Source organism: Aotus nancymaae, unplaced genomic scaffold (genome assembly GCF_030222135.1).
Source record: "Aotus nancymaae isolate 86718 unplaced genomic scaffold, 86718_ANA_hifiasm-v0.15.2.pri h1tg000018l, whole genome shotgun sequence".
Taxonomy (NCBI): Eukaryota; Metazoa; Chordata; class Mammalia; order Primates; family Aotidae; genus Aotus; species Aotus nancymaae.
In genome coordinates, this window is record NW_026988430.1 from 22,091,820 (window position 1) to 22,106,542 (window position 14,723).

A 14,723-nucleotide genomic window follows, 5' to 3' on the forward strand; every position below is an offset into this window, starting at 1 on the left:
TCCCCAAATGGCCAGCTATGTGTTGACTGCTGAAAGGAGACAGATTCTTCCTTTACTGCCTGGCCTGCCCTTCTGTGGTCTTTGTGGACCCTGGAGTCCAGATTCATAACCTGGGGAGTAGCATGAGATCAAAGGTGCAATTGCTCTGTTGGTCCTAAGTGATTTCACTCTGAGCTCAGAGGCTCCACGGTATAAATGTTCAGAGGCACTGAAGGCCTCACCTGACACTTGAGAAAAAAATACTGGCAAAAAGGAGGCAGAGGCCATTGCAGAGGCAAGAGTCAATAATAAACAGCATCACACACTTCACAGTTGTAAAATGGCTTTATGTTCCGATATGCAAAATAAAACGTCCATGCTATATAACAAAACACTTGAAGTTTCATATCACCTGTTAGCTAATGTGTTTTCTAAAAAAGCTTTATCTGTAGTGTGTGTGTGTTTATATATATATATATATTTATATGTTTTATCTAAACCATTCTTAGTTTTTAATATCAAACATGTAATAAAAATTTAAATAGATGTCTTTCCAAATACCCCCTCCAATGTTCATTTTTATTAAGTTCATTCATTTGTAAAAAGCAAAGCTGAATTTGACATGTGGCCTGCATTTGTGAGATATATATATAAAATATATTTATTTATTTATATAATATATAAATAGCTGTTCAGCATGCAAAGAGTTTAGTGATTTCCCAAGTTTGATGGAGAGTTCACCCCAGCCACACTGATGGCCTGGTGGTGTTCGATGCTGAAGCGCAGGGCTGAGGACTGTGTGAGCACCACGCTAGAGAATTCTCTTTGCTCCTCTGAGCTCACTGACTGAATTTACTGGAAGAAATTAATTTTTCTCAATTATCTTTATTTCTGTTGGGCTTTCTCACTCCAGAAGCGTAGGTTTTCTGAGAGCAGAACAGGCCCTGGAGAAGCCAGACATCAGCTCCAGTGTGGTCTCCTGGGGATGATGCCAGGTGGGGTGTGTTTCATAATTGCCCATCATAGGATGCAGATGGTATGGTGCCTGGGAGGCCGACTCTCCACACACCAGAGTGACAGACTGTATGTTGGGAATCTAGGGGGAAGGGCTCTGTGCTTTATTACAAAACCTGAATGATGACAGAGATGCTACTGGTTGCATTTTATCTCCTCTTGAAGGAAAAATTTAAAAAAACTTTAAAAATATCCCTCAGGTGACATTTAGCACATGACCCTTTCCGATCATCATCCCTCAGACCTCAGAGCTCCAGTAATCAGTGTCTAGGCCATTCACTGAGCAGCCAGCTGCACTCTCAAAGTACACTTGGTGGCTTAGCTGAGCCCATTCTCAGGCAGCCTCCCAGACTTGACAGAAGCCAAAGGAGTGGGCCTCCAGCTACCAAAACAAAATTCTCAGCTCCCCTTGCAAATAGAAGGCCAGGACCGCTACGGTGTGCACAGAGCCCTCACATCCCAGCAATGAGAATCTTTCCCCATGGGAGAGACCTCGCCACCTGGCCCCTGAGAAAATCAACAATTACAAAACCCTCTCAATCACTCATATGAACCCTCCACTCCCATCCCACCCATGGGCATGTTAAGGGATGTCAGATTACAATGGGCCCAGGTCCTGTAGCCAAAATAACTTCTTAGATAATTGTGGTTTCTTTTTTCCTTGCCATGACCTCAGTTGTATGTCAGAAGATAGATGCTCTCCACATACATACGTGCTCGCGTGCGCGCGCACACACACACACACACACACTCCCTCTGGAATACCTCCCTGTGTTCCTTGGTAGTGCAGGCCACCCACAGAGTTAGTACTGGAGCAACACGGTCCCGGGGCTGTGAAGCAGGCATGAGACTCATCCATCAGTCCAGTTCTCCACGGTCCCCATTCCTGAATGGTACTGTAGGGAAGATTCTCGGGACAAGGAGAAGGTTTGAGAGTAGAGAAACTCATTGGCAGCATTCAGATGCGGAGAGGGTGGCTTCCTCTCACACCCCGGGGGGAGGCCGCGCTCTCTTGGGAAGGAAGCGCTGGGCCCTCGCTCTCGGACCTGAGACTGGGAGAGCTGATTGTAGACACTGAAGTGGGTGTTTCCTGGTGGCTGGGAGCTCTGGGCGGAGAGGGTGGGCAGCCGAGGCATCATGGTGGTGGCGGTGAAGTGCGTGGGGAAGGGCTGGTACGGCACAGTCTCCATTGTCTGCACGCTATAGCTGGTGTACGGTGACACTGAAGTCCACATGTTACAGCTCAGCGGAGGTGGGGGCAGGTCGTCCACCCCAGACACCCCAGCAATCTCAGGCCCTGAACCTGAGTACATACAGGCTTCTCTGGGGGTCACCTCACTGCAGTAGGAGGGGCTCAGCATCTGCTGGTCGTAGGGAGGGGGAGAACGGAAGTAGTGATCCTCCCCCACCGAAGAGGGGGCTTCCAGATAGGATCGCTTGCAGGGTAAGTCCAGGTGGCGGGCACCATCTGCTGAAAGACAAAGCAACACTCAGAAAGAGGCATTTCCACCAGCCCAGGCCCCAGAGCACACTGCTGGGTGCCAGGACAGCCTGTCCTTGTCCCTCCATGCCTGCCCTCCCCATGTTGCCATGGCACTCCCAGAGCCATTTTAATCAGGCACAGCTTTTATAGTGGCAGCTGCCAAGAAGTGGTCGGATTACAGACCCTAGTCAGAGGCCACGGGGGACACCACATCACCGGACACTGAGTGCCAGGCTTAGCCAGGCAGCACTGGGCTTTGATCCTTGGCCAGCCTGACTCTTGGGAGTAAGAGGCCTTGGTGTGCAGTGGCATTCTCTGGCGAGGCTCGCCCTGGCCACGGAAAGTGGAGGCACTTGCCAGGCCAGCCCAGGCCCAGAGGCCCCATTTGTCTGAAGTAGCCAGAAAATTAAGGCCGTGAGGTTTCTGCCCCCATTCTCAGCTCCCAGGAAGACCTCAGGGAGCCAAAGCCACTCAGAGGCCTCTGCTGTTTTTAGAAGAGGAACTAACTTTACATGTTAAAGAAGAGCCATCAGACTTACTACCCAGGTTCCAACATAACAGTGTCTACAAAATTAGGAAATAGAAATGATAATAAGTGAAAAAGGCAACATACTTTTCAGGCTAAGCAGATACTCTGGAGGAAGATGACATCAGATGCCACAAATCATGTATGTGTGCCTTTCAACATCCTCCCACCAGGAGGCCCTAACTATCTGTAATGGCACGACCTTCCCTGGGATCCAGGGCTGATCCAGGGCTGACCCAGGCCTGAGGGTTTGGGGAGCAGCCCACTGAGCCAATTTACTCATCCGGGCAGGGTGTGGTGGCTCACGCCAGCACTTTGGGAGGCTGAGGCAGGCAGATCACTTGAGGTCAGGTGTTCGAGACCAGTCTGATTGACATGGTGAAACCCTGTCTCTACTAAAAATACAAAAATTAGCCAGGTGTGGTGGCATGCACCTGTAATCCCAGCTATTCGGGAGGCTGAGGCAGGAGAATCACTTGAATCTGGGAGGCAGGGGATGCAGTGAGCTAAGACTGTACCATTGCATTCCAGCCTGAGCAACAGAGCAAGACTCTGTCTCAAACAAAACAAAACCAGACCCATTTGTCCATGGCTCATCTTGGCCTCCCTTCTCCTGTTTTCTCCAGGGCTTCATTCTGGGAGCTCTGTGTGTGTACACATGGGGCTGGAAACAGAGTGGCTGAGTGGGTGTGAAGGTCTATGCCCACCTCTCCCCTCTGCCCCCACTGATGGCATCTGCCCTGCCCAGGGAGACCTGCTCCTCTCTTTTGCCCCTCACTCAGCCCGATTCTCCATCTTCTCTCCAAATCCCTCTCTTCTCCCTGCACTAAGCTCTTGATCCTGGCAGGCGGCCCAGTCACTCTAGGTCAGGAGCGAGCAAACTTTTTCTGCAAAGGGCCAGATAGGAAATATCTCAGGCTTTGTGGGCTGCAGGGTAACTGTTGCAACTACGGAACTCTGCTGTTGGCCCACGAAGCAGCCATAGACAACCTGTAAATAAATGAGCATGGCTGTGTTCCAATAAAATTTCATGGATCCTAAAACTTTAATTTCATATAATCCTCACATTTCAGGAAACATTCTTCTTTTGAATTCTTTCGATTATTTTGAAATGTAAAAACTATGGTGTATAGGTAGCAGGCCGGGTTAGCTCTAAAGGCCACAGTGTGCCGACCCGTGCTCTAGGTCACTGAGTGCTAATGAGACCTGTGCAGGGGATACTCGGCGCTCTGAAAGGGCTAGTTCCTAGGAGCAGGGCTGAGGGAACATTCTGGATGGCAAGCAAAAGTCCCCAGGCTCATTCCGAAGGGAATTCCAGCGGCCTGATAAGGGCTTCTGGTGGAATAACACAAATCATCGCAATTCTATCCATGGAGAAATCAAGGCCTGGCACAGAGCACAGATGTGACGGTGCCCAGCTCCGGGCTCCTCCTCTTTACGAAGGTGCCCAGCACAGAGGGTGCTGTGGCTTGTCTTCCCAGCCCCCATCTACAGCCACAACAGCTTATCTCAACTCTCAAGCATTCTCTGCAGATCCCAGAATGACTGGGTGGAAGGCCCTCTGCACGCGGGGCACCAAGTCCTCCCTGTTCTGGAGTTGAGGTTGCTTTGACAAATGACAGCCCCAATCCGAAAACCTCTGGACTGGGAAGCATCAGCCTCTTCCTGCGCTTCCAGGCAGAGCACAGCTCGCTGTATGCCTTCAGCCCACCCCATGAGGCTCTCAGATCAGTGACTGCAAAGCAACACTTGGAACGGTGTCCGGGGACACCAGGGCTACAAGCTGTCGGTGAAGGTTCCAAAGGCTGCATTAAAGATGAGAACCAGCTTCCCTGCACTGGGAAAGATGGCCCTGCACCCAACCATGATTCCTAACCCTTCAGGCCCACTCTCCCAGGCCACACAAGCATCAGATGCGTGTGTGTGTGTGTGCACACGTGTGTGCATGTGTGTGTGTGTGTAGGGGGGGTGCAGAGTGGTTGTGGGGAGAACCTCATCCCTCCTCTGACCCTTTAGGGCTTCTAGACCAGGAGAGCACTACCTCGTCTTTTCAGGCAGTGATAGAAGAGGCTTGAGTCCCTCTGGGCGGGGAAGGTGCTGAGGGGCAGGTCCTGCGGCTCCGCGAGCTGCGAGTGCGCCCCATTCTCGTGCTGGTAGTGCTGGAGCGCCTGGTGGGTGCCGAGCAGGGGGCCCACGTCTGGTGTGCCCGAGAGCTGGGGGGAGATGAGCCTCTGCCTCATGATGCTTTTGGAAATCACAGGGTATTCTTTGCTGAAGAGGTGGGGAGGACAGGAGGAGAGACAGGAAGAGAGTGAAGATGCACTGAGCGTCAGAGTCCACGTGCCTGAACCCCATCTGTCCCCCCACCCCCGGGCCACAAAGCCCCACCTCTGCAGCCGGGCCACGCGCAGGTCACTGTCATCACTGCCCCGGAATCCCTTGGCAAAAGGGTTGTTCTCAATTTTCAACTGGGTGATCTGTGGAGAGAAAACGCACAGGGTCACCGGGAGGAGGGTGGGACTGGACTGGCCTCCAGCCCTCCCTCCTCCCCCACCGTAGGCACAGGCAGAACTAGGGCAGGGCTGGGGAAACGGGCCTTGCCGTTTACACCTGGCTTGTCTCTGGCCCTGATCCCTTCTCCTTGCTCCCCACCCTCCGATGCTTTCTCCTGCTCCCCAGCCCCCTGCACTGCCCAGCGTCTGTCCCCATGGGTCTCTCCAGGGGACCTGTAACAGCTTCCCAGTGAGCACCCTGGGCGTGCAGCCGGAGTCCGTGCCGCCACCTCATCAGGCTCCGAGTGACCGTTCTGGATGCAATTCCGACTCTGTCACTCTTCTGCCTAAAATCCACCACAGCCACAGCCCTTCCCCCAGGAACCCCTGCCCACCTTGCCAGTCCCTGTGTGCATACTGTGGAAAGCAGATGGGTGTGGCAGAGCATGGCTGTCAGTGACCAGGACGCAGTGGGGGTGGCTGGGCTGGGCAGGGCAGTATCGAGGGTGGGAGGTGGCTTGGGCACCTCCACCCACAGCCAGGGGAGGCCTCGGCTCAGGCTCTGCTCCCACACAGCTGACAGCACCCAGGGCTCCTCCCCATTCCCTACCCCTCTCTCTGCAGGCACCAGGAGATGAACCAGGAGAAAGAAGACTGTGGAATGAAAGTGCCCAACGCTCAAACCACAAGGCAGGCTCCAAGCTCTTGGTTTTTACAGTTGCCAAATTGCTCCAATCCCCAAAACACAGAGACTGTAATTCCTCTGCGCTGGAGATGGACATGTTGAGGGTCCTTTTCTGTTCATCATTCAGTTTGTTCGTGGCTCTGAGGGGCTTTGTAGGCTTCTGAGGGTCCTGCACCGGGCCTGCCCAAGCCCTGCTGGGACTCAGACCCTGCCTCTCCGCATGGTGGAAGGAGTGCAGGGCGGTATAAAGCAGGGGCTGTGGGGCTGTGACCAGTGGCTGTACCTTGTGATTCTGGTAGGAGGTCACAGAGATGAAGGAGGTCTCTGGGAACACATGGGTGCAGAAAGCGGTGTTTTTGGAGCCGAAAGCGTTGTTCTCATCAGCCTTAACAATGTGGAGCCGCGGCTGGTACTTGTGCATGGAGTTGAGGATGATCTGGAAGAGGAGGGTCTCATGCTGATTGACAAGTCCCCACCCGCCAGCCCCAGGCCCTGATCTCATTCAGCTGGTCCTGGGCTGGTTTTTCTCATTCTCCTCAAAGCCCGGGATCCAGGAGGGCCTGCCGACCAGGACTGAAGCTCCCAAGTCAAGAACCAGGCCCTGGGGCCCAAACTCTGCCCCCTGGCCCCACTTAGCCTCTCTGTACCGGCACTCACGCCCAGCCCCAGGCCCTCCCTGATGTGGCCAATTGCTTCATTGTGGCAATGGAGACCTTGAGTAAGCCCTTGACAGCGTAAAAGGCTGTGTGAACTCAGAAAGTGTAGCAGGTGAAATTCTGAGCTGTCAGCAAACGTCCAGGGTGCCGCCGACTCACGGCTTAATCTCAGACAAGTCACTCGGATTCTCCTCCGTTTCCACATTTGTAAAATAGGATCATAACACGTAACCCCCCTCCCTCAGGGGTCCCATCCAGCCTCACCTTTCCTCATACCCCTCTTACACATGACCTGCCTCTTCTAGAAATACTTGGGTTTTGCAGGATGAGGGAGAGGGAGGAAACTGAGGAAAATGGCCCACTGTAACTTTTTTTTGTCACATTGCTCATCATTCATTCATTTCTTTTCTTTTCTTTTCTTTTTTTGAGATGGAGTCTCACTCTTGTTGCCCAGGCTGGAGTGCAGTGGCGCAATCCCTGCTCACTGCAACCTCCACTTCCTGGGTTCAAGTGATTTTCATGCCTCAGCCTCCCAAGTAGCTGAAATTACAGGTGTGCCCCACCATTCCCAGGTAATTTATATATTTTTAGTAGAGACAGGGTTTCACCATGTTGGCCAGGCTGGTTTCGAACTCCTGACCTCAGGTGATCCACCCACCTCGGCCTCCCAAAGTGTTGGGATTATAGGTGTCAGTCATGGCACCTAGCCTTGTTCATGCATTTCTCGGCATTCACAGAGGCCTGCTGACGGTGTACTGGGGAGACCCAGATGTATCCTGCCCTCAGAACTGCCCAAGGCCACTCCCAGCCCTCAGGGAAGATCTTCATGAGCTAGTGTTCAAGGTGCCAGGGTTAGACGGCACAGTTCCTAAAATAATGTCATAGAAGGCCGGAGTCCCCCTGGCCCCAAGAGCCCTTGAGGATGCCATGGGCTGGGGGAGGTGGGTTGCCCGGCTGGACAAAGCTTAGCAAAGCACCCTGGAGGCTTGGCTGCTGGAGCCCCCAGGAGCAGTTCACAGTAGTTGCTGCTCCAAACCCACTTCATTTGGCTGCGCCCCACGGTAGCAGCTGCATCGTGTGCCATTAAAATGTATTTTTTATCGTTGACATTTGCCAGACGCCCTCCCCATTGAAGGCAGGACCAGGAATTTGGGGCATTTTATCAGCCCTGCGGCTTCTGTTAACCCTTTGGTTTCTGTCCTGGCCGGGCCAGACAGGCCCTCGGGCTCGCTTCCCCCGGAGCTCCCTTCTCTGCAGCCGAGAGTGCCCTTTCCTTGGGTCGATCATTGTGCTGCCACCCTTCCAGGTGCCCAAGGACCAGGTCTGCTGCTGATGCTTAATGAAAAGGTCTTTTTTCTTTTCTTTTTTTTGAGATGGAGTCTCACTCTGTCACCCAGGCTGGAGTGCAGTGGCGCGATCTCGGCTCACTGCAACCTCCACCTCCTGGGTTCAAGTGATTCTTCTGCCTCAGCCTCCTGAGTAGATGGGATCATAGGCACGCCCCACCACACCTGGCTAATTTTTGTATTTTTAACAGAGACGGGGTTTCACCATGTTGGTCAGGCTGGTCTCAAACACCTGACCTCGTGATTCACCTACCTCGGCCTCCCAAAGTGCTGGGATTACAGGCGTGAGCCACCACGCTTGGCCTTGGAAAGTTTAACCCGTTGGTGACCAGAGTGCTGAGAGAAAGGCCAAAGTCAGGCTCTTCCATGGTAAGCCTGGGCCAAAGTCTTAGTCTGGGAAGACTCTGCTCTCATTGTGCCCTGGGGCACAGAGACAGCCTAGAGAGCCAGCTCAGCTGAGGAGCGGGCGGGCCATGAACTGGGCTGTGGGCACTGGCCTTCCCTGGGCTCCTTGGCTGGGCTGGGTGCTCCAACCAGCAGGAACCACACTTTCTGCCTTCTGCACTGGCCACGCCCCGCTCAGCCCTCAATGACAAACCTCTGGACCCTCACGAGGCAAGTACATAACCTCCCAAACCCCAAACCAGGTCTCGAAGCTGGGGACTTGCTGTCCCACTGGGGGCCTGCCAGGTGAGGAATGCAGACTGAGGCTACAGGACACAGGTCCCGCTCAGAGAGGCCTCGTCGATGTTCGTCCCTTTCCAGGACGCTGGGGATCCTCCTGTGGTGAGAGGAACTGGGCCTGGAAAACACCTCCCAGCCCATTTAGGTGACTCCATCATGCTGCATGATTCACAGAGCTGCAGGCGCCCACAAAGGACCCAAGTTCCTGGAAGATCCAGCGATGGAGCACCAGGGAGGTGGCCGATGCTCCAGGAATGCCCAGTTCCCACCTGCGCACCTTTGCACACGCAGTCCCCTCTGCTGTCTTGATCTTCCTTTCCCGTACTCTTCTTACCTTCTGGGCCTAACATCTCTTCCGGGAAGTCTCAGGTACAAGGGCCTGCTCTGAACGCCCAGTTCTGAAACTTGCTTCTCATGCATTATCTACCTGGCTGTTACTCTGCTTCCTAGTGGCTTCCTATTTCTTCTTGTTTTAATTCTAAACTCCTCGGGAGAAAGGATCATACCTTTTATCCTTTGTACCTCTAGGCTCCTTTGCCCCCAGACAGGATCTAGGACTGCAAGGTCGGGTTTGGGAGTGGGAAGATCTGGGCCATGGCCACAAACCCTCTGTGGACACGTGGATCCTCCTCTCTGGTCTTTACTTGCTCACTAAAGACAAGATCATCTCTAAGGCATTTTTCAGGTCAAAAGTTGTGATGAAACATGGGCAGAGATGCTCTCCCATGAGCTCCTGCATGTTCCAGCTCCCTGACATGAAGGCCCCCCTGCCCTGGTCACTCTAGCTCTCCAGCGGTGGCAGCACAAAGGGAGACCAGAGACCGTGGGCTGAGAGAACTCAAGACAGAGCCATAGGCGCCAGCACCCCATGCAGGCTGTGCAGGACACTAGAACAAATGGCAGCGGCCACCTCGTTCCTGACACCTGGGCAATCACGAGCCATTGTGGGCTGGTCACTGTCCTGGGTATCATCATCAACTCCCATTCTCCTCACCATCATCCACCTCCAGGTCCACTCAGTGACCAATTCCTGTGATTCTATCTGTAAAACAAAAGCCCCTCCATTCCTTTTGTACACCCCTGCTTCAGGCCCCACCATCTCTGGCTGGGCTCCTGGGACAGCCTCCTCCTACCTCCATCTACTTTCTCTCCATTTCCACCTGCAACACATCCTATCAATTCACTCCCCTGCTCAGAACCTTCTGGGAGATTCAGGAAGATGTGCATTGCTTAAGAGCAGGGCCTTCTGTATTTCCTCCTCTTTCCCCCACATCCCCTCCTACCACCGCTGCCAGTATATAGGGCTCAATAAATGCCTTGTATCCACAATTCCACCTTTGATCATTCCCTCTGGACCCTTGGAATAAAAGCCAAACTCCTTAGCCCATCAGACAAAGCCCCTGATGACTGGGGTGGGGAGACTGCCCAACACGCCTTCCAAGGCAGGGAACCAGCCAGTCTGGCAGGCGATCCTGCAAAGAGGGAAGCTGCCAGTGCTACAGGGGCGGGTGGGAGCACTAGGTGAGTGTAACCCCAGTCACAGAGAAGTCAAGAAGGGTGCAGAGGCCTTCACGATCTCTGTTCACCAGCGTCAAGCCCTGAGCAAGCTCTTCTCCAACCACTGGGGTCCTCATCTATAAAGTGGGGCCTTTGGCTAAGTGATCCCAGACCCCCTTCCGACTCTGACAGTCTGGAACCTGGAGAGGTATCTGGAAGAGAGTCCCACCCATTGAGCCAAGGCAAGTATAAACTTGAGCCCTAGTCCCATCAGCCGGGAGAATGTGAAACCAGCTTGGTGACTCACACACCTGGCTTTGCTCGGAAGTTCCTCAGGCGCCACATTAAACTACTTTGCCAGAGTTTCACATTTATATTTGCTACAGAGGATATAGGGCCAAATGGGCCAGCCACGTCAGCAACCCCTCTACATGACTGGTTCCGTCATCATCATTGTTTCACAGAAATGGGATTCATTACGTTCTGGCCACGATTCAGAACCCTGTTCTATTTTAACAACTGCAATTGCGCCAAACATCCCCGTCCTCAAGAGATCGCCATAGCGTGCTTGGCCAACAAGGCCCAGATTTATCTACATTGGAATCACAGAACATTAGGGCATGGAGAAGCAGACCATGGAGTTCATTTGTGTCCAACTCTCTAATTGTACAGATGAGGAACAGAACGCTGGTAGTGGGGACGTGACTCGCCCAGGGACACACAGCTGGTTGGAGACACAGTCCGGAGCAGGATCCAGATGGCCTTTGAGAGAGCACACACTTCTCTCGACAAGCTCAGAGTTAATGAGAAGGTGCCAGTTAAACGCTGTAAGGGACGTGGGTCGGCAGGCCCTACTGTCCATCACGGAACACACATTATCTGGATGCTAGGCACTCAACAGTGTGGCTAACGTCCATTTTGTCAGATACTAAAACCAGATTTACCCTGTATCACAATTTAACATTCTATGACTACCTTCTCCATCATCCTTCTGATCCTCGCCAGCTCTACAAAGAGGTTAGGACAGAGATGAGATCTCAGCTTAAAAAATGATGAAGAAAAGAAAGAAAACTGAGACCCAGATCGATAAGAGGTACATCCAAGGAAAATTCAGACTAGAACTGAGTCAGGAAGCCCATCAGCCCACTCAAGAGGCCTTGGCCAGATGGGCCTTAGGCCTCCCTCCCAGGGGAGCAATCCTGGGTGGTACCATAGGGCCTCCAAACCTTCCTGCCTTCTGCCACGGCAACAGCAATAGCAGCTGGCACTTACTGAGCATATCCTATGTGCCACGGCCTGTGCTAAGTCATTTACATCCATCACAAAATTAATCTTTATAGTATCCGTATAAAGTAGGCATTATTTATTATTGCCCTTATTTTAACAAGTGAGAGACTTCGGGTCAGGGAGGTGCAGGCATTTGCCAGCATCAGACAGCCGATTTGAGGCACAGCCAGAATTAGTACTAATTTCCAAGCCTGAGTTCGTACCTTAACCTGGCTGGGGAGGGTGGGGCCTGATCTGGAGTTCAGGACTTGGCACGTTTTCAGGGGTCAGCAAATGTAGCAGGAAAGGAGGAAAGAGGGAGATAAATAGTTCTGGGTCTCCACTGGCAAATTAGCAGCATAAGCTTTGGGGGTCAGCAGCCCCTGGCAGGGAAGTGGTTTTGCTGTCTAATTACCACCCCCTTCAGCAGATTCTCATTCACTTACCATCCACCAGCACCCACTGGCTTGCCAGACACGGTGGTTAGGCACTAGGATGCCACAGTGATTGAAAACCTCATGGTTTACTATCTGGTGGGGAAGTCACATAGTAACCCCAAAACTGAGCTGTATAAGTGGTGGGAAAATGTAGTGGAAGAGAGGCTGCATTTATCATGGTAACAAATCAGGTGACCCACAAGAACAAGAAATGGGCAGGGCTGTTTCAAGGAAACCTGAATATACTTTGAAGGAAGAAAAACCCTTCAGGAAATAGAAAAGCATTCCTATCAGTCTTCCCTAAGTAAATGGATAATTTAAAGCAAATCCAATAAAAATACAAATAAGTTCCTTTTCGGCACTACAAGCTTATTCTAAAGTTTATGTGAAAAAATAGACAAGACTAGCCAAGAAAACTCTGAAGAAGATCAAGGAGGCCCAGTCCTGCCAAATACTAAAACCTATTATCCAGTCTCAACAGTGAACAGACTGGCGCATGAACAGGCACACATTCATACGGGGATTTAGTGTTCAGAAATAAGGCACCTCAACCAGGGGAGGAAAGAGGACGACTCAATTAGTGGTGCTGGGACAACCGGATACCTCTCTAGAAAAAAAGAAAAAAAATTGGATTCACACCTCAAATCAATGCCAGGATAAATTCCAAAGGGATCAATGGTTTAAATGTTAAAATAAATCCATAAAATACTAGAAGAAAATTCCCTTATAAGTAAGGAACGGACTAGGGCTTTCAATAACTCAAAATCCAAAATCCATAAAGAAAAGACTGATCAATTCAATCAAAAGTATCACCCTGGGAATATCCCTACAAGCAAACCAAATGACAAATGATAACCCGGACATGAGTAACTCATATCACAGATAAGAACTAAATCCTCCTAATTTATAAGAGCTCCTAGAAATTGATATCAAAAACCTACAAGAAAAATGAGCAAAGGATAAGAACAGCAGTTCACAGCAGAGAAAATTTATAGAAAAAGATGCTTAACCTTACTCATACTATGAAAAGCTAAAACTGATATCCACTTTTCATCTGTCAAACTGACAAAAAGCCACAAGTTTGCTCTCCCACCCTTCCTGGTAAGGCTGTAGCAGTGGTGGAAATATATACATCAGTACAGCTCCCATGGAGGGTAATTTGGTGATATTTTCAAAGTTATAAATCCGAGTACCATTTGAACACACCATTTGTCACACAGGTGGACTTGGCACAGCGTAAAATGGCATGTGTACAAGCTTAATCAGAAGAGCTAAGAATAAGAAAACATCTAATTCCTTCAAACAAGAACTGGCTACATGATTTCTGAAACAATCATTTGATCAAATTCTATGCAGCTGCAGGCCAGGCACAATGGCTCACACCTGTAATCCCAGCACTTTGGGAGGCTGAGGTGGGTGGATCATCTGAGGTCAGGAGTTGGAGACCAGCCTGACCAACATGGTGAAACCCCATCTCTACTAAAAAAAAAAAAAAATACAAAAATTAGTGGGGCGTGGTGGTGGGCGCCTGGAATCCCAGCTATTCAGGAGTCTGAGGCAGGAGAATTGATTGAACCTGGGAGATAGAGGTTGGAATCAGCTGAGATTACACCATTGCACTCCAGCCTGGGCAACAAGAGTGAAATTCCATTTAAAAAAAAAAGTAATAATAATTCTGTGCAGCTGTGAAAGGGATGAGGCGGCTCTCTCTGAATGGACTGTTCTCCAAGAGATATTATTGTTTACAGAGCAAGATGCAAAAAAACGTTTCTATAGTATGCCACCTTTTGTGTGTAAAAGAGGGGATTTCAGATTACGTATTCTGCCTATGTGCAAAAAAAAACAAAAAAAACAAAAAACAAACAAACAATAAAACAGCTGAAAAGAAATTGGTAACCATGGTTTCCTGCAGCAGAACTTGAAAGAAACAGTAGATCAGGGACAAGTAAAGAGAGATGTCGTATTGGAGACACTTTAGTTTATTCAATGATTTGTGTTTAAAGCATGCAAAAGTATTTCCTATTCATAAATAAAATTTTAAGATGCAAATAGGTATAAAATTATAACTTTGACGAGTACTAGCATGAAAAGGTGCATAGTGCTCTGACAGCATAGAATAAGTACCCCAACTCTGAAGAAGGGGCATTTGAGCTTGGATCTCGCAGCTCAGGAGTAGCTACCTAGGCGAAGAGGGTGGGAAGACAGTCCCAGGCCTAAGGGAGGGGCAGCCAGGCCTAGGCCAGTTATGAAACCCAGCGGCTAGAGGAGGACGTAGCATATTAAGGGGACTAGTGCATGCCACTTTGGGACTGAGGAGCTGCAGCCCACACCTGTAGCCCCAGGGCTAATGCAGCCCCTCCAACAGCTGGACTCACTGTGTCAGAGGTCATGAGCTGGCCCTCCCTCCCTCCTCAGCAATCTGGGACACCCACGTGCCACCATTTCCTAGTCCTGCTGCAGGATACAGGTCGCACCTATGCCCCAGGGAGGCCCTACCCAACTTCCTGAAGCCCAAGTATTGCTAGAAGCTTATTCAGTCGAGAGGAGAAAGAAAGCGGGGGCGAGGGGAATGAGGGAGAAACAGCTTCCCTTCCCATTTCATGTTGCCTGGCACAGGACCCTGCTGGGCATGGGAGGGAATGGCAGGCTGGAGGGGAC

The 14,723-nt window shown here is 51.0% G+C and overlaps 1 protein-coding gene across 2 annotated transcripts in view; it reads right to left on the reverse strand.

The window, feature by feature from the left end:
• Nucleotides 1-305: 305 nt before the first annotated feature.
• TBX4 (T-box transcription factor 4) overlaps nt 306-14,723 on the reverse strand; it is a 33,246-nt gene continuing 18,828 nt past the window's right edge. Inside the window, exons 6-9 of one of the 2 annotated variants that reach the window (XM_012445402.2) lie at nt 6,463-6,615; nt 5,391-5,479; nt 5,044-5,273; nt 306-2,464 (exon numbers count right to left, since the gene is read on the reverse strand). In XM_012445402.2, coding sequence (XP_012300825.2) covers nt 1,845-2,464; nt 5,044-5,273; nt 5,391-5,479; nt 6,463-6,615 — 1,092 coding nt within the window. In that variant the 3' untranslated portion in view covers nt 306-1,844. The remainder of the gene's footprint in view (nt 2,465-5,043; nt 5,274-5,390; nt 5,480-6,462; nt 6,616-14,723) is intronic. The other variant, XM_012445401.3, reaches the window with a different exon arrangement.